This window comes from Macrobrachium rosenbergii, chromosome 46, assembly GCF_040412425.1.
Source record: "Macrobrachium rosenbergii isolate ZJJX-2024 chromosome 46, ASM4041242v1, whole genome shotgun sequence".
Classification (NCBI taxonomy): domain Eukaryota; kingdom Metazoa; phylum Arthropoda; class Malacostraca; order Decapoda; family Palaemonidae; genus Macrobrachium; species Macrobrachium rosenbergii.
The window spans coordinates 53,653,211-53,672,194 of NC_089786.1; the positions used below are offsets into that span (position 1 = coordinate 53,653,211).

General features: G+C 34.3%; 1 protein-coding gene across 1 annotated transcript in view; it reads left to right on the plus strand.

Annotated features, from left to right (window-relative positions):
- The first annotated feature begins 2,987 nt into the window (after positions 1 to 2,987).
- Rsod (Related to Sod) overlaps positions 2,988 to 18,984 on the plus strand; it is a 51,432-nt gene continuing 35,435 nt past the window's right edge. Inside the window, exon 1 of the mRNA XM_067089852.1 lies at positions 2,988 to 3,200. Within this exon, the coding sequence (XP_066945953.1) occupies positions 3,134 to 3,200 (67 nt within the window). The 5' untranslated portion in view covers positions 2,988 to 3,133. The remainder of the gene's footprint in view (positions 3,201 to 18,984) is intronic.

Here is an 18,984-nt window from a genome sequence, read left to right on the forward strand (position 1 = left end):
ATATATCTATAGAGTTTTAATTTGTGTAGCCTATCTTTAAGCAAAGTTTCTCCTGTCAGAGGTTGCAAAGGCTTTTCTGTTTTCATACACTGCTTTTTTGCAAAGACGCAGGCTTGTATATTCTAGAAATGAATGGGCTGTCTATCTGTGCATATGAAACCTTATCAATACAGTAAAGAGAGTAGAATCTGTACGTAATGGTTCGTAGGTACATATTTCCTTTAATTACTGCTATTATTTATGCATAAACATTGTCATACAAACAATTAATAAGTCTCAGTATTTTCTGAAAGAATAATGTTACTATTATTATTGTTATTATTATTATTATTATCATCACAATAAATTATTACAAGCAGGATAACAAAATAGATGGAAAATTTGCGATAATCTAAAATATCACTGACAATATTCCAATTATCTTAGAACAACTCCCATATTTTACACCAAGAAATATTATTTCTCAAATGCTTTAGAACATTTTGCAAGAAACTCCAGAATCAAGTCAATATTTATTGAGAGTTATATAATAAATAATGTAATGTGATCAATATAAGTACAATGCTCCCCGCGAAGGGTCCTTACTCGTGCGGCCTAATTATTGACGAAGTTGATTGATGGCCCCAACTGGTAAGTACGACTAATCTTTGATCTCTGATCATTAATCTTTTCCGTACACTGGCCCCTGTCCCCCCCCCCAAAAAACTGGATATTGGCACAATTAACACCCCACGACTTTCAAAGTAATAAAGGGTTAATGGTAAATATTCAGAGCTGACATTGCTAAGGTTAATTGTGATTAGTGGAAGATCATACATCGACCAATCAGAAGGTCGAGTTAATATGAGGAGAACTAGATAGTAAATATCCTCAGCTGATATCCTCGAGGCTACTCATGATTGGTGGAGAATCATGCATTGACCAATCAGAAGGCAGAGTTACTATGACTTGATGGTAAATATCAGGAGCTGATACTGTTGAGGCTAATTGCGATCGGTCGAAGCTCATTCATCGACCAGTCAGAGGGTATTTACTAGAACTTGATGGTAAAAATATCCGGAGCTGATATCATTGAGGCTAATTATGATTGGTGTAGGATCATGCATCAACCAATCAGGAGGAAGAGTTACTACAACTCCACAGTAAATACCAGGAGCTTATATCCTTGAGGCCAATCGTGATTGGTCGAAGATCATTCCTCGACCAGTCAGAAGCAAGATAGCAGCTTCAAGCGATATCGGCTGTGGATATTTAACGCCAGGTAAAAAAAAAAATCTTAAAAGCAAAAAATGATGAATACAGAAGAATATTAAAATGAAAAAATATGTGATAAATAAAAAAAATAATTGTTCTGAGCCATGATATAGATGAAATTGTATAACGTGATCAATGGGTTTATATTAGAGTTATTATCTGTGAGGTCATTTAGATGTCTTATTTGATTTAAATAGCTTCAGTGATTCTATTGTAAAATGAATAATGAATTTAAAATATAATTTATCATCCTATTGTCATATATGTCATTATACTCGACCTTCTTGAACTGACCCCGTTTCCTCGAGAGAGAGAGAGAGAGAGAGAGAGAGAGAGAGAGAGAGAGAGAGAGAGAGAGAGAGAGAGAGAGAGAGAGAGAGAGAAATATTTAAAAAATTAGTGAAATATTTTAACTCACTAAATAAATTGATTGATTGAATTGTTATTGCAATCTGGCATCGCAATTATAACGGTCATTAAAGCTCCTTGGATTCGGGAATGTTACACAAATTGGGAAAACAGAAGCAGGAAGGGGATTCCAATAATAATAATAATAATAATAATAATAATAATAATAATAATAAGTAAAAAATGCCCCGAAGTTTCTTCGGCGCAATCGAGTTTTCTGTACAGTGTATAATGCTGTATGAGGCGTGGTCCATAAAACTTTCAGCCACGTCCCGTTGGTGGCCTGTCCTATAGCATTACCAGACGCACGATTATGACTAATTTTAACCTTAAGTAAAATAAAAACAACTGAGGCTAGAGGGCTGCAATTTGGTATGTTTGATGATTGGAGGATGGATGACCAACATACCAATTTGCAGCCCTCTAGCCTCTGTAGTTTTGAAGATCTGAGGGCGGACAGAAAAAGTGCGGACGGACAGACAAAGCCGTCACAACAGTTTTCCTCTACTGAAAACTGGTAATAATGACGTTTCTAGAAAACTACCCAGCAACCTACAGTACAGTACTGTCATGCCCTCCTCAGCCAGAAACGGGTTTTACGTTCAGAGAAGCGTCAGAAGTGACTTTATCAAGACGACAATCTATTGGAGACATCGATGCCTTGGTATTTTTCTCTCTGGGATTATCTCGTGTGGTCACCAATTTTGGGGAATGTGGTCCCTTCCTCTGGTACAAGCCTTGTTTACTGATTTTTTTTCTTTTTCTTTTTTGTCTATACACCTATAAACATACATGTATACATAGTCACATACATATGAACATTTATATAGATTTGGATATATATTAATCACATGCAAATGTCATTTATATATATATATATATATATATATATATATATATATATATATATATATATATATATATATATATATATATATGCAAACCATACGGCATTATTATACGTAAATGTAAATCTTGATAACGATAAAGTACGATTCTATTTAAATTAATGACGTTAGTACGTAATTAATTATTTACATTCATTTACCAGCGAAGACTGAACAATCTGTATATATTATATATCTTACGGTTCCGCCATCGGCCAGCAGATGACAGCACGGATCGCAGATATCGTATCGCATATCGAGTGTCACTATTATCTTTACAAGGCCTTTGCTCATTATCTGAGGTGACAAATGAGTGTATATGCATTTAATATTTCCATATAAAGAATAAATTATATTATACTTAAAAAATAAAGGTGTTATTAAGGTGAAAAGGGACGAACTTACCGTACGGCTGGCAGCGTCGTACGCATCCAGCTGGCGGGAGAAAGTATCATGGAGTCCTCCCGTCACTAAGTCGTCGTACCTCCTTCAGTTGTGCCTTGTGCCCGTTCGAAATAAGTCGCTGACGAACATTTTAACCAGTGCGAATTTAATGGAATGACGCAACGGCTTCCCTTATCGACATGATCGTAATGCAGAAGCCGTGGAGAGGAGCGTTATTATTGATAACGTTCGCATCTGCGCTCTCAGGTAAAGTCAGGAGCCTATTTCATTCATTTTTAATTTTCTCTTCCAGTCTTCTCTCTCTCTCTCTTAACCGCAATTATCGCCTGGAAACGTTTGCTGTGCAACAGCAGCAGCAAATGCGGTTCGCTGGCTGTACTTTCACGCAGCGAAATCGCTCTCAATCAAGTGGTTGTCAAGAAGAAATGTTCCGTATAACGGTGCTTTTGGGGGTAGACGTGAAGCCATGTTTACCCGGGAAGTCTTTACAAATATCCATTTATTAACGAAACCAGCTCGTATTTAATGATGATTTTAGGCTTCATTTGCGTATGAATGTCTTACGAAAGTAAATGAACGGGTGAAACGTTAATATAAATACCAGAAAGCGGAGAAAGTACGCAGAGAAAGTTACGAGACGTTTTGGTCACCTGTCACACGCAGAAGGCGTTAGAATCACCGCGTTCGAAAGTGCGAGAAAAAATGAATTGTCGGATTTTCGTTTTTAATTTTTCTTTTAAATCGATCGAAATTGCACCAAGATGATAATTATTACGTGACGCACACTATCTTTTGTCTGTATTATTTCTTAGAACGAAATAAATGAACGAATTTTTGTTTTTAATTTTTTGTTGGAAGCGTTTGTATATGCACGAAAAAAATAATTCTTACGCTGCGTACTGTCTTTTGTTTACGTTATTTGTAAACATGTCTGAGTACTCTTTGAAAAAAAAGACATTATTATTATTATTATATTAAACGACGTAGAAGTTAATATACAGATAAAGCCACACCCAATTAACTAAAAGGTTTAATTTTGATAAAATATAAAAACGTATAAAACATATATATTAAACTGGCCACCATTAAATTAAATCCATCTAATCCTTCACCCCAAGCTGCATGTAGGATACACTGTATCCTGCAAGGAACCTCGGTCAGCTTAACGGTAAAAGGAATCTTGTACGTGCAAGAAGTGTCCTTCAGGTGTGGCTGGGATCCTGATTTTGAAACGCAGGATGCGGCCGAGTCCTTATTAACAGTTGAATTGTTTTTGGGTGTTATGTAATTTGATGATGGGTTAATTTAGTTTAGATGAGAGGTGTTGTTTCTGTGGGTTTGTAACTGGAGTTTGAGATTTTATATATAATATGTATATGTGTATGTATGTATGTATGTATGTATGTATGTGTATGTATGTATGTATACTTGTGTGGCCTAGTGGGCAGCGCCCATGCCTTTCAATTGAAAGACTTTGGTTCGATCCTGATGTGAGTCAGAAATTTATTTCTGTTCCACACGTGATCGTGTGTTGATTATATCTATCTATCTGTCTATCTATCTATCTATCTATCTATCTATCTATCTATCTATCTATCTCTCTATATATATTGATATATATATATATATATATATATATATATATATATATATATATATATATATATATTTTATTTACTTATATGTAACAATATGTATGTGTATGTATGGCATGTATATATATGTATATACTGTATATATACACTGCATATATATATAACACATTTTTATGTAATATATATATATATACATATATGTGTGTGTATGTATATATATGTAGAATTTCCCATAGTTACCATAATTAAAACTTAATATATATATATATATATATATATATATGTATATATTCAGTATATTTATATTCATATATATATATATATATATATATATATATATATATATATATATATATATATATACACATACATAGTCTTGTTACTTAACAACAGCCAAATTAATTGATGATAAACATTTGTCAAAGCATTGACCACAATTATCTATTTATAATAATTATTAATTATCGTTAAGCACCAACGATTGTCATCTTTCATATAATGACCAAAATATTAATTATTAGATAATTTTATCAGTCTACTGATGTTACCATTCAAATATTAATTAGGATCTTGCCATAACGGCAAAAATATTATTAATTTTTATTATAATATTTTCTTATAGACCTTCGTAGCTGCGTGATAAGCAATAAGTTCTTGACCCCAGGTGGCTTCCCCTTGGTTTGACCCTGCGCATGCGTAGTTAAGGAGGCCATAATTTTTTGTAAATAGTGTGTTTAGATATCAAGTGGTTTAATGATGGGGTATTAGTGAAAATATTAGTTGTAAAATAATATTTATGACCCATTTACTTAAGATAATATTTGTGATTATATATATATATATATATATATATATATATATATATATATATATATAAAATATATGTATATATGCATATATATAATATATATATATATATATATATATATATATATATATATTACATATATACGTACATACATATATAATAATAATAATAATAATAATAACAATAATAATAATGTACTATACGAATCCTATTATTATTATGTTTATCAACCTTGAGGAAAACTCAAGAATATTCAGAGAGAGAGAGAGAGAGAGAGAGAGAGAGAGAATGCGCGCGCGCGTTGTCAAAATCCGTATATGATCTCAGTCACTCACCTGAATATCCACCAAGTTTTCCTTAAATCGTGACGTCACACATACCCCAATCCGGGTGGGCATATCTGCAGGACCGGTTTTGGCATGGGTGAGTTGGGTATTTGGGGGTGGGGGGGGTTGGAACCCCCTGGGGGAGGGGGAGGTTTGGAGTTGAGCAAATCGTTTTTATTCTCTCTCTCTCTCTCTCTCTCTCTCTCTCTCTCGTTTGGCTAATTATTATTATTATTATTATATTATTATTATTATTATTGAGGAGGGATTGTGATTTGTTACAATAATATCAGTTTTGGGAGAGATAGGAATTTAACTTTTGAAGGAACCTTGGCGGAGGTTTGTGTTTCCTAAAAAAACCCTTATTTTTAGTATGTCGTCGCAGTGAACTTTTACAGTATTTTAGCTCTCTCTCTCTCTCTCTCTCTCTCTCTCTCTCTCTCTCTCTCTCTCTCTCTCTCTCTCTCTCTCAGCAATTCATTCTCTTATCTCTCAGTATTTTTTTCTCTCAGTATTTTATCCTTTCTCTCTCTCTCTCTCTCTCTCTCTCTCTCTCTCTCTCTCTCTCCTCTCTCTCTCTCTCTCTCTCTCTCTCTCTCTCTCTCTCTCTATTTTATTAGCTCTCTCTCTCTTTTTAGTGTTTTATTCTCTCTCTCTCTCTCTCTCTCTCTCTCTCTCTCTCTCTCTCTCTCTCTCTCTCTCTCTCTCTCTCTCTCCCCAGTATTTCATTCTCTCTATCCCTCAGTATTTTATATTTCTCTCTCTCTCTCTCTCTCTCTCTCTCTCTCTCTCTCTCTCTCTCTCTCTCTCTCTCTCTCTCTCTCTCTCTCCCCCCAGTATTTCATTCTCTCTATCCCTCAGTATTTTATATTTCTCTCTCTCTCTCTCTCTCTCTCTCTCTCTCTCTCTCTCTCTCTCTCTCTCTCTCTCTCTCTCTCTCTCTCACGCATCACTTTATTATCATCATGATTTTTTGCACTGCTGCTCACCGCCTTCCGCATAACACTTGTGGCAAGGCATACTGTCCATACCCACATACTCTCCATTCCGTCACGGAGTAATGCCCGTGGCATGCTGGGTATCTGGTAATGGGGCATTTAAGCCACGGTCTCTATGGGTCTGTTGGGCCTTGATTACTTAATTATTATTGTTTGTGTCGACGAGATATGAGTTGTGAAGTTATATAGAAAGTTTGTATAGAAAGTTATATATAGAAATAAATAATGATGTAGATATGTATATGTATATATATGTGTATATATGTATATATGTATGTCTATATTATTTATATATGTATATATAATATATGATTTTCCTATTAAATATTTACTGAATTTTAAAACATAAAAGATTAGTTATTATTATTATTATTATTATTATTATTATTATTATTATTATTATTATTATTATTGCTTCCACAACAGTAACAATAATAATTAATTATTATTATTATTATTATTATTATTATTATTATTATTATTATTATTATTATTATTATTATTATGAACGCAGGCGTCGAGTTTAGACTTGGCTCTTGTCAACACGTAGAGGTGTAGCTATATAACGGTGCCCCAAGGCGCATGCGTGGTTCGACGTAATACGTTGAAATGGGACAAAAAGAAGGTCTTATTACGCGCGGACACGCTTGTGTAACAGAGAGAGAGAGAGAGAGAGAGAGACTAAAATACTAAATGAGAGAGAGAGAATAAAATACTGAGAGTGTAACAGAAAGAGAGAGAGAGAGAGAGAGAGAGAGAGAGAGAGAGAGAGAGAGAGAGAGAGAGTGTGTGTCTCTCTCTCTGTCTCTCTCTCAGTATTTTATTCTCTCTCTCTCTCATTTAGTATTTTAATCTTCTCTCTCTCCATCTCTCTCTCATTATTTTATTCTCTCTCATTTAGTATTTTAATCTCTCTCTCTCAGTATTTTTTTCTCTCATTTAGTATTTTAAGCTCTCTCTCTCTCTCTCTCTCTCTCTCTCTCTCTCTCTCTCTCTCTCTCTCTCTCTCTCTCTCTCTCTCTCTCTCTGATATACGAGTATACACATGTTTGGTTGTAATTAGAAATATTTTATAGCAAAGAGAGAGCAAAAATAAGTGTTTCAAAGTACAAGGGAATGTAGTGGAAATCTCAGTGATGTCATTAAGTGAAAGTGAATTAGGTTGTGTAATTAGATGCTAATGACCTTAATTTAGAACCTGGCATTTTATGCTAAGAAGTGTCACCATTGTTCGGAAGGTCAGTTTGTAAATCTAGGGAAGGGAGGGGGAGTTGTGGGAAGTCTTAGTGACCTTTGCAATTGACCTCATTGTGGATTCTGGTAGGCTGGGTTCTCTGCGAAGACCAGTTTTTGACGGATTCTCTCTCTCTCTCTCTCTCTCTCTCTCTCTCTCTCTCTCTCTCTCTCTCTCTCTCTCTCTCTCTATTTCAGTTAATTACTGTGAGGTCTTCTACAGGAATTACACCTGTGCATAACTGGTCCAGTCTTGATTAATTCACCTGTAAATAGCTGGTCCATTCTTTCATAATATACCTGTGAATAGCTGGGCCGTTCTTTCATAATACACCTGTGAATAGCTGGTCCATTATTTAGTAAATACATCTGTGAATAGCTGGTCCATTCTTTCATAATACACCTGTGAATAGCTGGTCCATTCGTGCTTAATACACCTGTGCATAGTTGGTCCATGCTTTCATAATACACCTGTGAATAGCTGGTCCATGCTTTCATAATACACCTGTGCATAGCTGGTCCATTCTTAATCAATACACTTGTGAAATTGGTCCATGATATGAAAAACAAAAGTGTGTTTATACGAAAGCTATGAGAAGGAATAGGTTGATAAAGGCAGGGAGACAGGAGTAGGGTTGACGAAAGGTAGAAGAAGGAATAGGGTGGTGAGGGTGTGGAAAAAGAATGGCCTGGTGAAAGGGGGAATGAAGAGAAAGACAGATAACAGGGAAGAAATAGAAAATATGAATAAAAATTGGAAGAAACAGAGGAGGAATTGAGATTTTCAAAAAAAATTGTGAAGGAATTACGAAGATATATATTTATGTAAGGATTTGATGAAATGAAGAAATTGATAAGAGGAGGCAGGAAAATAATTGATGAAACGAGGAATAAGAAAAACATTGATAAAGGAAAGGAATATAAAAATGAAAAAAATAGATGACTTGATTAAAGGAAAGACAATAGAGATCGTATATACAGGAGTAGAAAGAAATGTGGTAAAAAGAAATGAAAATATAAAAACAGATAAAAATAAATCAAGAAACATTTTGATAAATGGAGGGAGATGGAGAACACTCGATAAATGAAAGGAGAATTGATTTGACAAAACAGAATAAGTAAGATTGAAGTGTTTCTTAAGGCGTTTGCTGGGACAAGAGTTTGTGTGTTTGTGTATGTGTGTATGTGTGTGTATTAGGGGTATTAATAGGGTAAAGGGGGTTGGGGGTAGACCCACCTGTTCTCGCTCTCTGTGTACAAAGTTCACTTTCACTTTCCTTCTTCTTCTTATTCTTCTGCCAAACTTCGCACTTGATTCTGGGGTCAAGCTTGACCACTTGGTCAGTTTCTCATTATTTTAAACTTTTTATTTTTGTCTTGAATTTCATTATTTTTTGTTTGTTTGTTTGTTTTCTTTTTTGAGCTTATGGAAACTTTATAAGGTTTACAATGTATTGGGTGTAGTATGTGTGAGATGAGTGCTTGTGTATGTGTGTGTATGTGTATATGTATAGATTGTTTTATTTTTCCTGTGGCCTTAGCTGAATATATTGTATATATATGTATATATACATACATATGTATATATATAAATATATATACATGTGTGTATGTATGTATGTATGTATGTATGTATGTATGTATGTATGTATGTATATTATATATAAGTATATATATATGTATGTATGTATGTGTGTGTACACCAAATAAACTCAATCAAACGAATAACAAAAAACACAAAACAAGATCTAAAAAAAAAGTAATTTAAAAAAAGAATGTCATTCAAAAACTTAGAAAATCATCAATGCCACAAAACATTACACCCAGAACGAGTAATTACATTATTATTATTATTATTATTATTATTATTATTATTATTATTATTATCATCATCATCCAGTAGATGAAACCTACTCATATGGAACAAGCCCACCACAGGGGCCATTGAATTGAAACTCAAGCTTCCAAAGAATTCGATGGTGTTCATTTGAAAGAATTAAGAGGAACCAAAGTGAAATTTACACTACCAGGAGAAAGCCACTTATTCCTGTAGGATTCCCGGATTGTCCTACGACCTTGGGGGAACTCGCAGGTGACCCTCCTGTTGTGGGGAAGGCCCAGGGGAACGTGTTTGGGGGAACATTGGGGGAACCTCTTATTATTATTATTATTATTATTATTATTATTATTATTATTATTATTATTATTATTATTATTTAGATAAGGTAACACTTATGTACACCTACAGAATACTTTCACAAGGTGATACAAACCTTATTCATTTTTTAAATCAACTCCAAACTCACACGTTTGTTAATAACAAACAAACAAACAAAATTAAATTTGCCATAAAAGCCTAATTGTAAACACACTCCTCGCGCATGCGCAGTAAAGCAAGCCATCGTTCGATATTTGCAAGCGCAAAAACTTCTCTCTCTCTCTCTCTCCCCCGAAGGCCTCCAGTGACCTCAATTAGACCTCTGGCTGGGCATCTAAGGTCACCATTGCAATGCAAGATTGTGCTTGCATGCAAGCAAGTAAGGAAAGAATGCAAAGTGGTTAAGTCGGCTGCTTTATTCCCTAACTGGCAACTCGTGGTCCGGTTATTGCCAGATTGCGAGGTTCGATGCATGAGGTGAATTATCATTTGATAAACTTTCGAATGAGTGAACTTATTTTTAATATATTGATTTATTGGTTTTAATTTTATTTTCTGTGCTGCAGTTTTCGTATATGTCTTTATCTGTTTATTGAAGTGTCTATATATATATATATATATATATATATATATATATATATATATATATATATATATATATATATATATATATATATATATATATATAAATATATATATATATATATATATATATATATATATATATATATATATATATATATTTATAATTATAAAGAGAGAGAGAGAGAGAGAGAGAGAGAGAGAGAGAGAGAGAGAGAGAACAATATGAACGAGACTCCTACTTCTAACTGAAAAATCCCAGTAAGTTACAATTGCAATATCATTCTTCCCTAAGGACGCGCCAAGAGTTATATTTGATAGCCTATCGTGGGTCAGTCATTTGCAATTGAGTTATCTTGATCCCCAAACGCTTCGTATGCATGACTGTGCTTACAATGAGTTTGCAGTGTGCTTGCAATGTTCAATTGTTCACTGGTTTTGTTTAGAATGATTGCAGCGGACTGTTTAAGCAAACGTTTGTTTGTGGAGCAAATGTTTGTTTTGTAGAAATGTTCTCAGAGAAATGGTTTTTTTTATATAAATGTTTATGTTGGCTCCAGGGTAGGATATTTTTGGATTTTGTATAATATTAGAAAATTGTGGAATAGGTTTGTGTAATGTTTATATATATATATATATATATATATATATATATATATATATATATATATATATATATATATATATATTATACATATTTACATAGATACATATACATATATATATATATATATATATATATATATATATATATATATATATATATATATATATTCTGTATTATGTATATATTTATATTTATAATTTGTTTTAAAGTATACCTTTTGTTTTTATATATTAGAAAATTGTTAATAGGACTTTGTGTAATTATATATACATATACATATACATATACATGGCCCACTGAAGAAATATCTTCATAGCTTAATTGCAATACACTTGAAACCAATTATACACCTTGTTGAGATTACACTGTGAAAGTATTTATACAGATTCATACAAGGACTTTCTTTTATTTTTTCTGTATATAGTTAATGCATACATATACAAGCTATGAGTGTATTCATACATATTCATACGTGTCCTTTTATTGATATTCTGTGTGTTTTGGGTGTATTTTGTTAACATACACATACAAACACTCTGTGGGTGTATTCACACATTTATACAGGGAATTTCATCCAGTAGCTGTGTGTACTGTTGATACACTTAAACATACACACATACACGCATACACACATACACAAATATACACACAAACACTGGCATGAACCTTACAACCAATCTTTGAATCTCTCTCCCTGTCTATATGCATAGATGCATACGAGCATGTATACCTTATGTATACCTTTAAATACACATGAATGTGGGTATACACAAGCATATACACATGTAGAATATACATGTAAAGCGCGCATGCACATGCTTGCTTTCGGACGCAGTATTTCTCCATTTGTTTAAGCGAAGACGATTGATTGATTGAGTGGTTCAAACTGCTGCGCAGCGTTTTCGAAGCCTGTCATTAAGTCGAAGGTTCCTCTCTCTCTCTCTCTCTCTCTCTCTCTCTCTCTCTCTCTCTCTCTCTCTCTCTCTCTCTCTCTCTCATATTTCTTTCTTTTCTTCTGTTTAAAACAAGGAATCTCTCTCTCTCTCTCTCTCTCTCTCTCTCTCTCTCTCTCTCTCTCTCTCTCTCTCTCTCTCTCTCTCTCTCTCCTTTCTTTGCATCTGTTTAGAACAAGGAATTTCTCTCTCTCTCTCTCTCTCTCTCTCTCTCTCTCTCTCTCTCTCTCTCTCTCTCAAGGTGGGCCAATAATTAGGCCTATGCAAATGAGGCCTCTACTGGAGCCTGACCGACTCAGCCTCGAATTGGAATTGAGACCTTGTAGGCCTACTTAAAAGTTAATAATGGTTACTGTGTATAGGCCTATAGGCCTACAAGGGCGCCTACCAGCATAATTAACCAGTTCGTATAATGGGTTAATAATCACCAGTGATCTGTTGATAATTATAAGAAGGAATCTCTTTGTGGTTCTTGCGGGATTAACAGATGATCAGTAAGGAAGCCTATGATAATTATTATTCAGGGATGGGTAGGCCTATGGTGGGTGACCTTAGTAGGCTTTCAAGTCAGGTGGAATATTACTTGGTATTTTGATTCAGAATTTATAGTTTTTTAATCAAATGTTTCTGTTATTTATTAAAATTATTTCTAAGTTTCAAATGGTAATAGTTTTGGTTAAATTTGTGTCCAGAATTTTTAAAACATTTTTTATGTAATTATATTATGCCTAAATTTGGCTGGTCTTTTAGGCCTAAAAGTGTAATGAAGGTTTTTGTAGTTTATTTTTTTTTTTAAATCTGTCGACATATTTGTATTAATTTTCATTTATTTAATTTTTGTTTTTACTTGCAAATTAGGTAAGTTTTTTATGTTGTTTATGATTGTCTAGAATTGTTTACATGACATCACTTCTTCCTGACATCTTTTCTCCATAACATCACTTTCCCCTGACATCACCCATTCCGGACATTGCCTTTCACTGACATCACTCCTCTCCTCACCTGAAGTAACTTTGTTGTAAGTTATTGTGGCTTGAAATTCAGATTCAAGTCACGTCTTCGATTCTTTCTCAACTGATGCTCAGTCAGGCTTAGTTGGAACTGAATATTTTTGCTCTATATTGTTCGTTGGCGTTGCTGACTGTAGTTTTATATAATCACTTTTTGATGGTGCGTTGGATTTTGAGATGAATCACTGTATTTTTCGATGGCTCACTGTATTTTTCCATGGCTCACTGTGTTTGTCGATGCTTCAATGTATTTCTTGATATTTTCGATTTATGACTGTATTTGTAGATGGCACATTGTATTTTTCCATGGCTCATTGTATTTTTCCATGGCTCACTGTATTTTTCCACGGCTCACTGTACTTTTCCATGGCTCATTGTATTTTTCCACAGCTCATAGTGTTTTTCCGTGGCTCATTGTATTTTTCCATAGCTCATTGTATTTTTCCATGGCTCATTGTATTTTTCCATGGCTTATTGTATTTTTCCATAGCTCATTGTATTTTTCCATGGCTCATTGTATTTTCCATGGCTCATTGTATTTTTCCATGGCTCGTATTTTTCCTTGGTTCATTGTATTTTTCCCTGGTTCATTATATTTTTCCATTGCTCACTGTAATTTTCCATAAATCATTGTATTTTTTGATGGCTCATTGTACAAATATCACACTTATCGAGAGCGTTTTTTAATCTTGTTGATGTTTTACTTGCTGACTCAACAGATTACCAGCAGCCAATCATGTTCCTTCTTAGTTCCCAAGGGGGCGGGGCTTAAGTTTTAAGTTTGAGTAAACATTCCTTACAGCCAATCGCATTCCTTATAGGTTTCCAAGGGGGCGGGGCTTAAACGTTAACTTTGTGTAAACGCTTCTAATTTTTCCCCATGTGAGAAATTAAATAGAATTTGTTTATATTCTCCCAATATTTTCTTCTCCTTATGCAAGTGAGGTAAAGCGGAATTGATAAATGACTTAAGGATGAAAATGTATGTATTTTTTTATCGGTATATGATTCAACTAAGCGATGACAAGCACTTTCTTGAAAGTGCGTGTAAATATGTGCTCACACAAATATGTTCAGTGAGTAATGATTTATTCGTTTATGAGTTGGTGTTATATGAGCAAATTATTTATATATAAATATATATATATATATATATATATATATATATATATATATATATATATATCTGTATGTATGTATTTATAAATATATATAAATATATATATATATATATATATATATATATATATATATATATATATATATATATATATATTATATAAATATATGTATATATAAATTATGTGAAGCTACAAATTATTTACATATATGTATACAGATATATATTATAAATGTGAACATGGCCTCAAAATAACAGGTGTGTGAGAGAGAGAGAGAGAGAGAGAGAGAGAGAGAGAGAGAGAGAGAGAGAGAGAGAGAGAGAGCTCAAGATAATCGCATTACGCAAGGAACCAAGTATGACCGGAAATACATACCTGCGTATTAACCTGGGAACTAATTAGCGGAGCCCCCAATTAGGTCTTAACAAGCAGCGTAATAAAACTCCTTTTGTGCGTAACTGCGTGCGTAAGTTCTCTCTCTCTCTCTCTCTCTCTCTCTCTCTCTCTCTCTCTCTCTCTCTCTCTCTCTCTCTCTCTCTCGATACAGGTTAATGAGACGGAACGGAATAGAATTCGTGAATGGTGGAGGGTGATGTTGCAAGCCCTTGTTATTTGGTCGAGAGAGAGAGAGAGAGAGAGAGAGAGAGAGAGAGAGAGAGAGAGAGAGAGAGAGGTGTATTATTCACTTGTTGAATAGAGATAGAGTAATCATCCTTTTGCAAATTGAATTGGAGAGTAATATTTCCTTCGGGGGAGAGAGAGAGAGAGAGAGAGAGAGAGAGAGAGAGAGAGAGAGAGAATAAATTACCAACCATCCCTTAGGTAATAGAGAAAGAGAGAGCGGTTCTATTTTAGAGAGAGAGAGAGGGAGAGAGAGAGTACCGATAAAATATTCATATAAGAGACAGAGAAAGATAGAAAACATAGGAGAGAGAGAGAGAGAGAGAGAGAGAGAGAACCAAAATATGTTTATATGAGACAGAAAGAAAACATATGAGAGAGAAAGAGAGAGAAGATAATATTCGTATAAACGACGGAGAAAGAGAGAAAACAAGACAATACTCATAGGAGAGAGAGAGAGAGAGAGAGAGAGAGAGAGAGAGAGAGAGAGAGAGGTAACCACCTCTTAAAAGAAGAAACACCCAAGTATGCTAATACTGAATCGTCATGTTTGCCCTTCCCAGCCCCCTTCACCCTCTCTCCTCCCCTCCCCCTCTCTCTCTCTCTCTCTCTCTCTCTCTCTCTCTCTCTCTCTCTCTCTCTCTCTCTCTCTCTCTTCCAAACCTGCCTGTCATCTCTCCTGTTTGAGAGCTTCATAAGAGAAGATGACTTTGGCTTCTGGCTGAGAGAGAGAGAGAGAGGACAACAATCAAACACCTGCCTTCTTATGACACAATACCCACAGAGAGAGAGAGAGAGAGAGAGAGAGAGAGAGAGAGAGAGAGAGAGAGAGAGAGAGAGAGAGAAAGTACTTCCCAAAATGAACCCCTGCCTGAAGAGGAACCATCATTTTTGGTGGTCTCCCAAACTTCGTAGTTACAAGTTAAAAGTGAGCCGAATCTCGCCTCAGGTTATGAAGAAGAAGAAGCTTTTGTTATTGTTTGTAGACGAGAGTTTCAACCTCAGTGGAAGACCCACTGGATTGGCCCCTGGGGTTAAGGTTTGGGGTTTGGGATTGGGATAGAGGGGGTGGGTGAAGGGGAAGGTAGTCACTAAGGAATAACCTCAACCCATCTAGATGTTAATTGCAGGTAAGGGGTTGAGTGAACAGGGAAATGTAAGAGCGAATGAAGAAGAATGAAAGTGAATAAATGAAAGAAATAGGAAGTAATGTACAGTGACATTATTATTATTATTATTATTATTATTATTATTATTATTATTATTATTATTATTATTATTATTATTATTATTATTATTATTATTCTTGCAAAGTGTTTGTATATATATTTCTAAAATAAGCCAATTCTATTCTAAAGGTTTATTATCAGCATCGTCTATTTTTCATTATGGATGACCTCCAATGACCCATTTTAACCTCCAGTGACCCCATTTGACCTCTACTGACCCCGTTAGGCCTCCAGTGACCCCATTTGACCTCTCATTGAAGATGCACGTACAAATATTTCTGTAGCAAACTTATAGTTTTCTGTAGCTCAGATGATTATCAACATTGTCTGTTCTTTATTTTGAATGACCTCCAATGACCCAGTTTGATCTCCAACGACCCCATTTGACCTCTTAGTGACCTCCTATAGGATTGCGATTAGTGTGTACAAATATTACCATAGTGAACCAGTTCTATTCTGTACTATGTTTAATTATCAACATCATCATCCTTCATTTCGAATGACCTCCAGTGACCCAGTTTGACCTCCAGTGACCCCGTTTGACCTGTCATTGAGGATGTGCAGGCAAGTGTTTCTATAGTTAATTATCAACTCCATTTACTCTTCTTTTCAAAAAACCTCCCTAAGACGTTATTTAACTTCCGGTGACCCCGTTTGACCCCGAATGACCCTGTTTGACCTCTTATTGAAGATGTGTGTGCAAATACTTCCTTAACAAACCTATTCTAATTCTACTACATTTATATATAAACCTCGTCTGTTCTTCTTTTCGAAAGACCTGGTTTGACTTCCAGTGACCCAATTTGACCTGCAATGACCCAATTTGACCTCTTATTGAAAATATGTGTGCAAGTTCTTCTATAACAAACCCATTCTCATTCTACCACATTTAATTATATACAGTACGTTGTCTATTCTTCTTTTCGAAAGACCTGATTTGACTTCCAGTGACCCAATTTGACCTGCAATAACCCAGTTTGACCTCTCGTTGAAGATACTGTGCAAATACTTCTATAACAAACCCACTCTATTTCATCTACAGTTAATTATCAACACAGTATACTCCTCATATCTTAAAACTTCCAAAAAACCCATTTAACTCCCAATGACCCCATTTGACCTACTAATGACCTCCCTTAGGGTCGTGATTAGGGGGTGTGTGTTCACCTGCCAGGTGAGCAGGGGCTATCAATCAACTGGGTGATGGATGAAGTCGTACTTTTGAAAGTTCTCTGTCATCAGTGAGGTACTTTCAAGACGGATGAGGTCATTGTGGGCGGATGAATATTTATGGGGATGTGTGTGTGTGAGGGTGTGTATGTATGTATGTGTGTATATGTATATTTATTATATATATAGATATATATGTATATATACATTTATATATGTAAGAGATATATATATATATATATATATATATATATATTTTTTTTTTTTTTTTTTTTTTTTTTTTTTTAATGGGCTCAGGGTAAATGCTGTGACAGTTTTTAGTAATAATAATAATAATAATAATAATAATAATAAATAATAATAATAATAATAATGATAATAATAATAATAATAATAATAATAATAATAATAATAATAACCCTTGCAACATTCCTTGCCAGATTGAGTGATCAACTCCCATTTATTTGCGGCGCACTTGAAATACTTTTTCAATATACGCCTTCACTCTCTTGGCGTAAAATATATTGACCTTTGTCCTGCAAGCAGTTTGTGTCATTTTAAGAAGGCTAAACATTTAATATTTTTTTAAAGAAAGCAAAACATTTGTTTTTGATAGTTTTTGTGGTTTAATATAATTTTTTAAAGGAAGCAAAACAGTTGTTTTATTTAATAGCTTTTGTGGCTTAATGTTTTTCTAAAGAAATCAATACACTTGTTTTATTTAATAGCTTTGTGGTTTAATATATTTTTAAATGAAGCAAAGCACATGTTTAATAGTTTTTGTGGATTAGTATGTTTTTAAAGAATTCAAAACACTGGTTTTAATAGCGTTGTGGCTAAATATATTTTTAAAGAAAGCAAACAGGGTCTCTCTCTCTCTCTCTCTCTCTCTCTCTCTCTCTCTCTCTCTCTCTCTCTCTCTCTCTCTCTCTCTCTCATGAATATGCAACAGGTATGATTTTTTCAAAGTATGGTACAACAAAATTGTTACTATTTGCATAAAATTAATGAGTTCCATTTTTTCGTAACCAGCTCTCTCTCTCTCTCTCTCTCTCTCTCTCTCTCTCTCTCTCTCTCTCTCTCTCTCTCTCGTGAGTAACAGGTACATCTTCATTGCGAGCGACCTCGGTGATCTGCAAAGGTCAGATAAGGTCACAGAAAAAAAGCTAGCTAAAAATTCTCAAATGGCACAAAAAAATTCGCAAAAAAGGTCACAGAAAATTCGCAAAGAAAGTCATAAAAAATTCGCAAAATTGATCACCAAAAAATTCGCAAAATAGATCACAAAAAAATTCGCAAAAATGGTCACAAAAAAATTCGTAAAAAAGTCACAAAAAAATTCGCAAAAAAAGCTCACAAAAAATTTGCAAAATAGGTGACAAATGTCATAAAAAGTCGCAATTAAGGTGACAAAAAAAGTCACAAAAATATCTCATGAAAGGTCACAAAAAAGGTCGCATTCTGATGGCTAACGACGTCTCTGGACCTCTTTTTTTGCAACGCACATATTTTGTGACGGATTTTGACGTATTTTTGGTGTGGTCATAACTTGGACGGGTGACCATCTTGAAAAACCTTATAATCGGCACAAAAATCCTTCAACATCTTTAGGGCGTGGG